Raw genomic sequence first — 14,303 nt, 5'->3', positions numbered from 1 at the left:
AGTTGATTGTCCGGCTAGGTCTTATTTTCAGGGAAACACGGAATCAGCAGGTGTCCAATGTTGTGGTCAGAAGTCAAGTCCCATGAACTGATTCTGATGAGTAATTTCAGACCAAATCAAGATGGTTTATAACTTTACAGGCACAGGTAGGAATCGCTTATTCAATTCTCAAAAATAGAAGGAAAGGCTAAGGAGATAGATACAGCAAAGCTTGGCATACGGTACTTACCTGCACACTCTAGATTTAAACAATCTGCACACCTGTGACGATTTGCCACAAGACAGGAAACCCACTCACAGGAGAAGAGTGGAATTCCAAAACGAGTTTGGAACAGAATCCCAGAGACAACTAACTACTTAGCCACATAAGGTGGAATTCCCAAAATTCAGATACAGCAGTTGCATTCAATAAGCTTTTAAAGCTTAGCTACTCCTTACAATGATAAAATGATAAACACTAAATAATAATAAGTCAAAAAATGAGAGGTAAACTGGTACTTACACAATGATATTCAAAAGAGAGGATTAAATATTCTATCCATAAATGGAAGCACATAAGTTTTAAGGTTTAAAATGTATCTACCTAAATGCACAGGATGGTGAGGAGCGTGGCTGTCTCTGACTTTTTAAGGCACGTAGTTTGTCTCCCTGGGTTATGCTATTTTTCATTTCCACATCTTCATCCTCTTCTAAATTATTCTGGAAAAAGAAATGCATGTTCCATAGAAAGGTCATTATGAATAATTTGGCTTTATATAGATTTTTTAGTAGATGATAGATTATCTCTGTATATATTTTATATAGATTTTATCTTAATCACTTTAATACACTATGAATTCAGCATTGTCCACATATATACTAAAGGATGCTTGACTAACAGGGATGCAAAGGCCAGCATAGGGAATATAGGCAATAATATCGTAATAACTATGTATGTGTCAGGTGGGTACTAGACTTATCGGAGTGATCACTTAGTAAATTATATAAATGTCTAATCACTGTGCTGTACACCTGAAACTAATATAATATTGTATGTCAACTGTAATTGAAAAATAAAATAAAATAATTAAAAAGAAAGAATACTCGTCTATTCACTAATTAACTATTCTGGTCAAATTCCAAATCAAAGTAGCATGAGTATGGATGTGGTAGAATTATTGCAATGAACCACAACCAAAGAGGTTTTCATGCAGACAAAATCATGCTTCAGAATCCAGCTTAGACACAAGCGAAGGAGGCTGATTACAGGGAGGGTCCCGCTGGCAAGGAACGCCTGCTCAGCAGTCACAGGATCATGGAACATGAAAGTCAGAGTCATACGTTGCCTGTCTAGAAAGTCTCTCAGAAAGTCTGAACATCAGCACTCTTTCTTTGGGTTCTCAGCCCTACATAAAAGCAGGAAAATGAAAGCAAACTAAAACACATAAAGTGCCATTGTTAAAGACAGGCTTATTTACAGACAATGGGCTTATAAAGAACAAATAACAGCACGAAGTATGAAAATTGATTTGATTCCACCAGTTGCCCTCTACATACAGACAAGATGAAAACTAAATTAAAATAAATTTAATTTTGTCGATAGGTTTCAGTTGGATAAAGTAATTACTGACCTACACATTATTAAAATGGTGACAGAGTAAGCTATTGGGGAGGCCATGGTATATGCCATTAAGAAAAGATCTATTAGATAAAATAGAGCACACTAGGGAATATAGAGTTATAATAGAAAAAAAAAGATATAAAAGGAGAGTTTGAAATAGAAATGAGTAAAAATAGAAGTTAAAGGACTGGAAGAAAAAAATGAAAATGGAATTTTTAGCAGATTTAAATGATTTGGCTAGGAAGGGTGGCTCATCTCTAAAATTATTTTCGGCTCTTAGATGTTGAATCTACGAGATGTAAAAGTTGGAAAAAGGCAAAGATGTCATCTTCATAATAAGTTGCTTCTGATCAATAAAAAGTTAGGATGTATCAGAACCCTCCAAATCTGCCTCTGTCCCTCCTCACTGCTACCAGTTCAGACCCTTATCACCTGGACCACTGCCCATCACCGGCTCCCTGGCCTTCTGCCCACTGTTGCTCACAGACCCAGCACACCGTCCACACCACAGCCAGAGTGATCACCCCAAATGGTGACTGTGCACTGTCACGGCCTGTCTAACAGCCTCGGTGGGATCCCGGCGGCCTTTAGATGGGAGCTGGAATGCCCTTATGGTCCTAAAGGTAGGGAAAAGGTGCTTAAAAACAGGGCCTTGGAGATTTAATTTTATCTCACAGATTTTGTTCTAAGATGCACTCTGCTCGCGAGATATAAAAGAGCAAAGGATTTTATAAATCACAGTATCTCCGTGATGTAATTAAAATACTACATCCTTATTTATGTGATGTCGATTTATGTGAGCTCGGCTGAACGTTAGCAGCATGTTTCACAGCACGTAGCCAAGCACTAAAGACCAGTCTCAGTAAAGGAAAAGCCTCTATTTTTAAAAGATTCCTCCTAACTCTAAGTGGGCAAAGAAAATTCATTAAAGCACAGCCTAGTCCATTACTATGGCCTGAATACTTTGGTTGACACTTTCGGTTATTTTCTTTCACCCACCTCCTAAGCATTAAAAAACTATATATTTAAACTCTCCAAATCAATAATCACAGAGCTTCCTAATAACCAATCACAAAAAATTCCCGTAGGCTGAGAAATCAAAAAATAATTTAGCATCTGTGCTTAGAATCTGATTTGACTTAAAAACAAAAAAAATGCAACTTCTAAAAACTACTGCCTTTTTGCATTTCTTTATATACAAACTAAATAAATCCAGAATTTCCATGGGCTTCTATTTTAAACACTGGTAAGAAACTTGAAACACATTAAAATCCTGCAGCATTCTCAACTTATTTTCCCACTTGGGAATTCACAAGAATGATAAAGAAAGATATCACTAACCCTATTACTTTCACCTTTGAGTAAACTAACTCCCCATATTCATGTAATGTTCTGGAGCCAGAACCAGATAAGCATGGCAAGAGAAGGGGTTAGAAGAGTTACTTGCACAAAGCATTACCTAATTATAAAGTGGCCCAAAAGCCATATACGTGTCATTGTCTAAAATCTTAACCACACCATCATTCTGTAGTATTTCTGAGTTCTTTCACTTCTGCTCTCTAATTTCAAAAATAATAGCACTGGGGCCGGCCTGGTGGCTCAGGCGGTTGGAGCTCTGTGCTCCTAACGCCGAAGGCTGCTGGTTTGATTCCCACATGGGCCAGTGGGCTCTCAACCACAAGGTTGCCGGTCCAACTCCCGCAAGGGACGGTGGGCTGTGCCCCCTACAACTAACAATGGCAACTGGACCTGGAGCTGAACTGTGCCCTCCACAACGAAAGGACAACAACTTGACTTGGATAAAGTCCTGGAAGTACACACTGTTCCCCAATAAAGTCCTGTCCCCCTTCCCCAATAAAATCTTTAAAAAACATAAAAATGATAGCACTTCTGAATGGCTAGAATTAAAGAAATTAATTTGGGTGGTGTGGGTAATTGGGAGGAGGTGAAAACAGCCCAACATTTGAATATATGCTCATATTTCAAACTGACTTATTTCAAATTTCAATCAAATTGGGATCTAAAAAGGTATGAGAATGAAATGTTCTAACTACCAGATGTTAATTTAATACAGATTGTGATATAGAAAGCATGTTCCTACAAGATATGTATGTTTCTCAGAGAGATGGATAAAATTTTACGTGTGTCTTTTCAGAAGTTACAACCTAAAGCCCTATTTACTTGAACTCAATCTGGGAAAGAAATGCTGACCAGGGCAGGAAAAATTTTCTTACTTAGCTCTATTAGACATTAAAATGCCAGTTCAAATCCTTTTTGTTTGTTTTGAGTAGGCCAGACTACAACACAGAGACAAGAAAAAGTCAACAAAGACCCTGAACGTCAACATGACCTTGGCTAAGGTTTACATTTTGTCAGGCCACATGACTCAAACAAGTAAACTTAGGCACTTCATCAGTGGCTGTCCTGGAGAACATACCACAGGGTTGAAAAATTGGTGTTTTCAGCAGTCCCCATCCTTTGTCCTTGAAGAAAACTCATCCCTTCCTATCTTCAAGCACTCTGGTTATCTTTCTTGGTGAAAGAAACCTGGTTGAGATGCCAATTGTTGACCCAAGAGACCTATGATTCATTCCTTCTATTTTGGGTTCCTTAAGGGCTAAGCCTGAGCCACAGGATTTTCTTCAAGGCGCTTGTCCTGGTCTAATGGGCCACTGCCTAGTAGAATATAAATCTACACTTGCTGCTTAAATATTTTTAACAGCTTTTTCCTTTTTCTTTCTTTCTTTTTTTTTTTTTTTGGCTCTTTTAGGGACATAAAAATATAAATATAAACCAGGTGCTTAGATTCACCTCAGGGATACTCTGGTAGAAAGAGCTAAACTAGGAGTTAGATTCCCAGTTCTCAAGGTGGTCCCACTACTAAACAACTCTGTGCTTCAGCAAGTCACAAATCTTGTGGGACCCCGGTTTCTGATTTGTACAAGTGGGCAACCAGAACAAATGATTTCAAGGTTGCTTCTATGTCTAAAATGAAGCAACTCTAATTCTCAACCCTAATTTCCTGACCCTAATTCTTAGTAAGTCACTTCAGTTTTTATCAGAAGTAGCAGGATGTAATAGAAAAAACACGGATTTGGAATCAGATACACATAGATTAAATCATGTTTCTAACCCTGAGGTTAGAACTTTGGTGCTATTCAATTTCTTTACTATAAAACAGAGATAATATTGCCTGAATCACCAGGTAGTTATAGAGATTAAATCAGACAACGTATGTCAACTGTATAAAAGTGGTTTGCTTACAATAGAGCCTCAATAACAAAAGTTGCCCCTAATTGTTTTTCAACTCCAGACTTAATTTAGAAATCACTATGAATTTGAGGCTTTCAGTGTACCACTTATTAATATGTACTATTTCTTCAATTGTCACATTAAATTTTTTCTTCTTGATATCTAGTTCCATTTTCAAATAAAAAGTTTGCTTCTTGATTTCCTTTCTGTAAATATTCTCCAAACCAGAGTAGTCTCCTTTATAACTGTGCTCCTTAAATTATAGTTTTCTTTTTTTTAAGGATAATTGCTTTCTTTGCTCTGATTCTTGCTTTATACGTGGATGAGTCCACACCTGAACTTTTGGTATTCTCAGCATCTCAGAAAAGAGATGTGGCTATGTTATACGCATTCAAGTAGGAAACAAAGAAATATAGAATATGAGTCTCAAGGAGACATGAAAATCTTCCTGGGGAAAACTTACCTCTCCAAATCTCTCCACGTTTTGTATTTTTGATAAGTTTCCACCAATAGACATATCATCCAAGCTAGAAAGAATTTTATTAATACTTCCTTCACTGGATGGTCTATTTTTCAGTTTGGATCGGAAAATATCTCCTTGGACCCATAATGAGGCTTGTTTTCTGTAAAAAGGAGAGAAAACAAAATAATCTTTAAAATAAGTTACTACCATCTCAGAAGTATGATATTTTATGGACAAAAAGATTAGTAGATAAACCTTTACAAATCAGAATAGAGAGATTATGAAGTCTTAGAATAAAAATATAGTCACTTTCTAAAGCCAAAATAAATTATGTTAAAGTTCTATATAAAACACAAATAACCATCTTCCAATATATGTCTATACAGCCATATATAGGTTGACTATTAAAGTTCTCAGATGCTTAGAATAAATTCCACAGCAATAAAGATTGTGAGCCCATTTTTCTTTTATAGATTTCATGAATTTGAAATCTGTAAGATTTTTCTCAAATAGCAATTTGATTTGTCAGTGAAAATAGTTGGAGTGAACTGGACTCAAAGATGTAGGTGAAGGAACTTAAGTTAGATGGAGATATTACCTCACAAAAATATTAATTAAACACCTAATTGTGTGTGGCTCCATGAAAGGTCCTGAACTCATAACTTTAGATACCTACTCTTACAATCTAAAAGCAAGGTTTCTAGCCTCAATTAGATTATCCTTTGGGGGGGGCGGGGAGGAATGTGTTTGAAGTTCATCTATAAGTTTTATTTGATAAGGCACAGTTACAACTGTTTTCAAGGTTATTAAGAAAAGAACTTGGAATATATAAGAAAAATGACAATTTAGGGTTTCTGTTTTTATTGGAGTCACCTTCATACATTTCTTTTAAGATAAATTACCCCATAGAATAGTTTTCATTCCATTCTACACCATACTGCATAGAATAGAATTTAACTAAAAACATTACAGTTCATTCATTATAAGGAATATCAACATCCAATGAAATAACAGCAGTATCAAAGAGATGGTGCCAATGAGAACATAGGTTTCTTTTTTAAAGCAAGAGAAAGATCGAGTAATACTTTCTCTCAAAGGTTCCAGACATCACATAAAATTCAGGCTAACACATGAAGGGAAAAAAAAGAAAAACCCTCTCTTAACTGTAATGTCTCATTGGTCCCAGGGGAAGAAATCCATCTCTCCTTTTAAATAGTTTGTTTTCAAATCATAACTTTATTGTTTATGGTTAAATATTGTTGAAAGTCTTGAAGAAAAGGTTTACCTTTATATTATAGCAAAATTTTATATGTGCGATCCTTCCCATCAAGCAAATCCACGTCGAGGTATCAACCGATAGACTATGCACTTGTGTACACAACACAAAAATATTTGTTGTGGCATTATTTGTAATAGCAAAATAATGGACAACCAGCTTATTAAATTACAGTAGATCCATTCTAGAAATATTATGTAGCCACTAAAAAGCCTGGGATGAATTTATATGTGGTGACTAGGAAGAGTACCCATGAAATTGAGCATTCGTGAATGAAAAATGTAAATGACAGTGTGGAAAGTATAATCTCATTTTTTTTAAAAAAAGGAAAAAAAATGTTACAATGTTAACAAAATGTTCACAGTTATCCAGAAGAATGTATACCAAAATATTAACTAGTTACTTGGGAGAATGGTGACAATGGAAACATTCACTTTCTACTGCATAACGTCTACATTGTTTGACTTTTTTTTAAAATGTGCCTCGTTTGCTTTTGTAAAAGATAAATGATAAATACATACATATATACATACATACATACATAAATATCAAAGCAGAACAAAGCTAGACTAAGTATGAAAATGAAACTTTAAAGTTGCTATCATAGAAGACAGCACATCATTACATAGTTTTAACAACAGTATTTATAAAGCACCTTTAGAAGTCAGTAGAATGAGTGCTGAAATGTTAACAGATGGGGTGGAATTAGATGGTTGGGGGGCGAGGGGCTTTTTAAAAAAATATCCTACCCTACTTTTGAATAAGAGATATTTTTTTCTTTTAACTTTTCCTCATTTTTCAATAGTTTCCAAATAAAGCAAAAGGGCAAAAGAAATACCTTCGGGTTCGATTTCTGAGACAGCCAGTATAGAGGCTTTAGATATAAAACATGTTGTCCATAACTTACCATTTCTAACATTGTTCTAACATTGAAACTAGTTTAAATTATTTTAAGAAACTTCCAGCATGTTTCTAAACAGATTAAATTTAAAAACAAAAACCTGGTGGATTTTTAAATACACGAGTAAAATTAAAATTCCAGAAATTGATACACACCAATTCACTAGGGAGTGTGGCAGTATCTGCTTTCTATAGTGGCAGATTTCTTTTTTTTTCTTTTTTTTTCTGTTTTCTTTTTGGAAGCAAACCAATGAGAGTAGTATTTCCGAGCTTAGGATATGTAAATTGGTGAGGTTAACATAAGCAGAGTCACATTTAACTTTTCTATACCAGCTGTAAAAATATATATTCAAAACAAACTCTTCTTACATTTTCTTCCTTTAAGGAAATCTTCATAAAAATCATGAAATAGCCTCCCTGATACTTTGCATCTTCAAAAATCTTGCTTTAATTTTTTTATTCCTCTGGACTTTTTCCACTTAATGTTACACCTAGCATAAGCCTTTATGTGATATTTGAATCCTATCAGGTTGGTGCAAAAGTAAATTCGGTTAAAAATAATTGCAAAACCACAAGTAGTTTTGCACCAACCTTATATATCCTTCTAATAGTAGTAAATAGCACAATCCTTGACACAGAAAAATAACTGTTAAATTCATGAACGAACGCCTTAGGCCTCCAGTAAAAACTCCCAGTAATAAAGAACTACGATTTCACAGGGCAAGAAAACTCAGCTCTGTCACAGGTGGTGAAAAACGCAGATAAGTGAAACACATGGAAAGGATAGGGATACACAGATAAGACAAAATTCCCATCCCTCAAGAAGTTCCCAGTTTAGTACGAGAAAAATAAACAACTGAAATACAATATTAAAGCTCTATGACGAAGATTTGCTTAGGACCCTAGAAAGGGACCCTGAAGGAATCAGAGAGAAATTCTCTGAGAATCCAGAAGTATCTCAAAGATGAGCAGGGCTTAGCCAGCAAAGAGTATTCCCAAAGCAAAGAAAACAATGTGGGCTTAAAGAAAAAGTGCTATCAAAGAACACAGCATGTTTGAGAAAGTAGGTTGTTTGCTTTGGCTGAAGCAGAGGGGATGTGAGAGGAGAAGAAAGTGGGAACCTGCTCACGATGGGTCCGCACCCTAAGCTGAGGAGTTTAGATTTGATCTCGAAATTGAAGGGAAGACCCTCTAAGAGTCTTTAGGAATAATTTAAAAAAAACATGAAGTGGAAACAGGCAGAGAAGCTGGAGGGTCTAAGAGGCTAAATTGAAAAAAAAAAAAAAAATCCAATTCTAAAATGTTATAAAATGCAAACTCTGATGGTGCTGCCAAACTAAAAATGGAAATTGCCAAGTGACACTTCTCACTTGCTCAGTTTAAAAGGCTCAATCTGTCCCATCACTGGAAAGACTTGATTTGAACCTGAATATTAAAGATGAATAGGTGTCAAAGCTGATTTGTGTGTTGCTAAGTGATGCAGTATCCTAGTGCTTCAGAAGAAAAAGCAGCACTTCACACAAATACCTTTTTTTACTGACAATGGAAACCACGCTAGCTTTCATTGTGGTGTCTATTACTCCTTAAAAGCCTCATCTCAAACAGAAGTAAAACATGTATTTTTAAGTATTTAGCATTTAAAAATCAAATCCTGTGACGCTAACGTACCAGCTCAAAGTAAATCTTTCAGTAATGGAGTGCAGTCTTTAAGACAGTGTGACATGACTGACCCTCTGCCAACAGAACGAGTGCTTTGAAGTGACAAGGAGAGATTTGTCTTGATTTGAGCAGAGCCTTGTTGAGAAAGGTAGCCGGTGTTGGGGCCATTGTTTTTGGCCAAGTCATGGCCTTGTGTTAGTCAAGTTTGGGCTAGCGAGGCCTGGGACATAAGAAAAGAACTAATTTGGCTTCATTATGAGCCAAGTCATAGTTAATTCTGATGTTGAGCCCTCATGGGTCTTTTGAAATCTGCTTTTATAAGTCCCCTAAAGAAAGCCAAGTCAGTTGCATTGTTATAGGTGTTTTTGAATTCAGAACACATGGTAGTTACTGTGCAGCTTCCGCTGCTTGCAGCTGACCTCGTCTCCCTCACTTCCTTGAGTCCAAGCTAATGTTATCTCCACATCATCCTAACTCTCCATATTCATCACTTCTTTCATCCTAGACACATATTTTTCCACTATGACCCAACCCTGATTACAGTGTCCATCCAAAGCCACCATGTGGTCATTTCGTGTAGAAACCCAACCGATTTTCTAGCTTGGCCAAGGCCTGCTCTCCTGTGAGCTGAGGACCAGTCTGCACTGCATGCCTCCTGTCCCACACCTCAGGGCTCTTACGGAAACAGAGGTGGTTCCTGGGCTAGCTTGAGATCAAAGGAAGACAGGCCAGAAAGTAGTACCCAAGATTCAGGAGGTAGAAAGAGACAGGTATTCAAGGAGTACTACTCATACTTTGTACAGATGGAAGATTTAATAGGAAGATGTTTAGAAAGAATTTATGGGAGAAGAGGGGAAGGCTCCAGATTCTGAAACATACAGGAAAATGTAGCTCGATTTAGGAAACTCCCAGAAAAGATTCAGCTAATTGTAGCATAGGTATAGAAACCCTCAATCTGAACCCCACAGATCACTGGTATCATGCCAAAATACAAGGTTTAGTGCTTACATTTTTTCACCTCTAACCCTTTTCACATGGGAAACAAAACAAAAACATTCAATCTTCTATCTTCAGTAATTGGCATGCATTTCAAGATAAATTTCTGATGCCACCATTGCAAAAAATTCTTCTGTACACCTTATTCTTAATACCTGAACTCACATTAGGATTTTATTTTTGCTTAAATGATAGATTCAATGCCAATTGACCTTCAAGTGGATCAAATGATGAAACAGTAAATACTGAAAAGCAACTCCAAAGGTTTTAATAAGTGTTACTGCAAAAATGTGACTGTCAAATAAATAGTACGTACAAACTCAGACCTATGCAACGTACTTGTTATTTTAATAAATAAACCACAATATTGTCTACTATTACTTTAAATTCTTTTGTTTATAATATTTCAAATTTTAAGTTCTGTATTGTAGGAGTAGCAAGTTCTTAAATCTTTAAAATAGATTATTTTTAAAAATCTGCGCGGGGGTATAGCTCAGTGGTAGAGCATTTGACTGCAGATTATTTTTAAAAATCTACTTTTCTTGACCTAGTGCATGTATCTGAAAAAATGTATAAAAGAAACAGTAGGCATCAATTAAAATTAAAAACCCAAGCTGTTATTCTTAGACATTTTCAAGTATTTTTTTTTTCATTTCTCGAACAGGTTTTCTTCATCTTAGTTTAGATAATTTCTTGAAATAAAAAGCACTGGTTGAACTATTAATTTCTGATGTCACTCAATTCAATGGTGAAATTTACCAAATGCTATAAGCCCCAAATTGATATCTGCAGAGTAAAAACGAGCCAAGCCGCAGACCCTTGTTTTACTATGTGGGCAGAGGCATCACATCAGGTGGGAGCTAGTTAGAAATACAGAGTCTCAGGTCCCACCCCTGACCTACTGAATCACAAACTGCATTTAACAAGATGCCCCAGAGATCCTCAACCACTTTAATATTTGAGAAGCATGGCAGACAACTGAAGACATAGCTAAATTAGAATGCTGCGAAATATCCAACTGGCCAGACATTGATGAAAATAAGCAGAATGGGGGAATTTCTGATTTATGGACTTAGAAATAAAAAAGAGTTTAGCCACAATATTGTTATATCCTTAAAGATAACTTCATTCAAAATGGAAGCTCGACTTGGCAAAGACACAATTTTGTGTAGCATCCCGATTTAGGCTTGGTATGAGTTCTCTCTGTCTCAAGAGGAAATTTATTTTTTTTCCGAAGGGAATAGGACTTTATTGGGGAACAGTGTGCACTTCCAGGACTTTTTTCCAAGTCAAGTTGTTGTCCTTTCAATCTTAGTTGTGGAGAGTGCTGTTCAGCTTCAAGTTGTTGACCTTTCAGTCTTAGTTGTGGAGGGCGCAGCTCAGCTCCAGGTCCAGTTGCCGTTGCTAGTTGCAGGGGGCGCAGCCCACCATCCCTTGGGGAGTCGAACCAACAACCTTGTGGTTGAGAGCCCACTGGCCCATGTGGGAATCAAACCGGCAGCTTTTGGAGTTAGGAGCACGGAGCTCCAACCGCCTGAGCCACCGGGCCGGCCCAGGAAATTTAAAAATAAAAACAACAACATGATATTGGGCCCTATAAGTAAAATGCTTTTTATTTCAAGGACTCTCGGTGAGCTAAAAGTCCCCTTGGGAACCCACTATCAGTCCCACAAGGATCCCTTTATAATGAATGAAAGCTTTAATGAATCATGATCCAGAGAGGTCAGTGTAGTGCCACACGGTGAATGTCCAATAAATAGAACCAGACAAATCATAAAAGAATCCTGATCCCATCTTTATATTTCAAAGGATGTCTCTGAGAAGGATGAGTTAAGATTTGGTTCAATAATAAAATATATGTGTTTGAACATCATTTTGAGAACTTTGAGGATGTTTGGTAGAAGACATAGTTGGGGCTCAGCTTGGTATTTTTAGCTTAGAAACATCAGCTTTAACTAGAAGAAAAGCATGTAATTGTTGCTTTGCAAACAGCTTTATTTCTATCCTAGAAAAAATAATTTTAAGTATAAAATTTCATACTGTAACAAAGGAGAGGTCTTGATATGCCAATGTATCAACTTACAAAAATGTTAATGAATATCTCTTACTGCTGCTGGTGACATAAAAGGACGGTTTCTTCAAGACATAGAAATCAAACACCTGGGCATGTTTTGGTATTCAAGGACCAGCAGGATGTGACAAACCAGCTTTCCTAAAGTCACAAATTTAGAATTAAATTACCTAAAAAGCACTGATTGCATTGCTCAGATTGAAAGAATACAATCCCCCTAAGTTGCTCATTCATTTTTGACAGATGAAAACCTATAAGAAAACTTTTTAATCCTCTTATTTCTTTTCTGATGAATGTGTTACTTATTCATGCCTTTGCGTCATCATTCACGTCACTCTCTTCAGCTCTCATATCATCAGTCCGTCTTGGAAGCCTGAAATTTATTTCGGGCAATGTCCCTGGTACCCATCTCTAACTCTTCAGTCCAACTTCTAGCCCCGTGGAAGACCCCATCCCCTTTAGAAGACAGTCCAGTGGTCTCTGTTTTAGCTCCTGTGGCTCCAATCTCCCGCCATCCAATTCGTTTTCATATTGCCGCAGCCCAATCTTCCTTAAATAACACATGGATCACAGGGCTCTCCTACTTCAAATACTCCAAAGTAGAAACGCGATGAATAAGAGAAGTTCAGAATACCCACATCCACATTAGGATCTGTGGATCTTACCGTACATATTTATTGACTCTCTACACAAATGGGCAATATCTACACAGAGACACTAGTTTCCTATCTACACCAAGCTGCTGTAGCAAATTACCACAAAGTTAGTGGCTTAGAAGAACATGTAATTACTTTTATACAGTTCCAGAGTCAGAAGCCTAACATCAGTTTTGAAGCAAATTTCTACTACAAACAAAATATTATGGCTTGACTTTAAAAGACTGGCAATACCAGGTGTTTGTAAGTAGCTGAGGAAACTGGAACTCCCACACACTGCTGATGGCAATGTAATGAGCATACCTACTTGGGAAAACTTTGGTAACACTTGCAACAGCCGAACATTCCAATCACAGGTATATATCCAACAGATAGCTGTGCCAAAAGACAGAAAATAGCCCAAAAGCTTATATACTCTATGACTCTATATATACTACTCTGGAAATGACAAAATACATAAAGGGAGAGCATGTTAGCAAGTGGCCAGGAGTTAAGGAGGGGATAAGGGCAGGAAGGGAGTGTGACTGTTCAAAAGCAATGTGAGGGCTTCCTGTGGTGATGGAAGCATTCCCTATCTCAACTGGATCATTGTCAATATGCGGATTTGGATATTGTACCAGAGTTTCACAAGATGCTAGCTTCAGGTGAAAGTGGGGAAAGGGTACACATGACCCTTCTCTATTAGTTCTTACAATTGCATGTCAATCTACAATGATCTCAAAATGTTTAATTTTTAAAAAGTGTGTGTATGTGTGTGTATTACAGTCAGATCACATCACTCCCCTGCTCAAAACCCTCTGCTGACTTTTCATCTCACCCAAAGGAAAGCCAGACTCCTACAAGGCTTGGGAGGGACCTGGTCACTTTCCCTCCTGGCTTCATCTCCCACTGTCCTCTGGTCAGCCGCAGTGGCCTCAGGCAATTCCCATTCACATCCTTGGCCTTTGCTCTCTCAGTGTGAAGCCCTCTTCTCCAAAATACCCACGAGATTTATTCTCTCATTTCCTCAAATCTTTGCTCAAAAGTCTTTTCCCTGAGCTCCACAACCACCACCGTATTTAAAACTGTTTTCTCTAGCATCCTCTATTCTTCCCTACTTTATTTTTCTGCATAGCCCCTATTACCATCAGAGAAATGATATAATGTATACATTTCCATTCTCTATAGTGTGTAATACGTATAATATGTTCTCTATAGCACACTATTGCTAAACATAACAATAAACATAGCGTTGAGCGAAAGAAACCAGACACACATACTGTCTGGTTCCATTTATAGAAGGTTCAAAATCAGGCAAAATTTATCTATGGTGTTAGAAGTAAGAATAATGGTGACTTGGGCAGAAGAACCGGGTAGTGAATGAAAGGGGCACAGGGGGGCTTCTGGATGCTGATAAAGGTTCTATTTCCTGATCTGGAGGGTGGTTACAT

General features: G+C 37.1%; 1 protein-coding gene across 3 annotated transcripts in view; it reads right to left on the bottom strand.

The window, feature by feature from the left end:
* The window catches only part of CDC14A (cell division cycle 14A), a 134,983-nt gene that overhangs the window by 18,333 nt on the left and 102,347 nt on the right, over positions 1–14,303 (bottom strand). For all 3 annotated transcript variants that reach the window (XM_019747037.3, XM_074318476.2, XM_088799461.1), the window contains exons 11-12: positions 5,316–5,475; positions 584–699 (exon numbers count right to left, since the gene is read on the bottom strand). In XM_019747037.3, the coding sequence (XP_019602596.3) occupies positions 584–699; positions 5,316–5,475 (276 nt within the window). The remainder of the gene's footprint in view (positions 1–583; positions 700–5,315; positions 5,476–14,303) is intronic.

Source organism: Rhinolophus sinicus, chromosome 7 (assembly GCF_057876585.1).
Source record: "Rhinolophus sinicus isolate RSI-liver-muscle chromosome 7, RSI-T2T, whole genome shotgun sequence".
Taxonomy (NCBI): Eukaryota; Metazoa; Chordata; class Mammalia; order Chiroptera; family Rhinolophidae; genus Rhinolophus; species Rhinolophus sinicus.
This window is presented reverse-complemented; position numbering and strand designations above follow the sequence as displayed.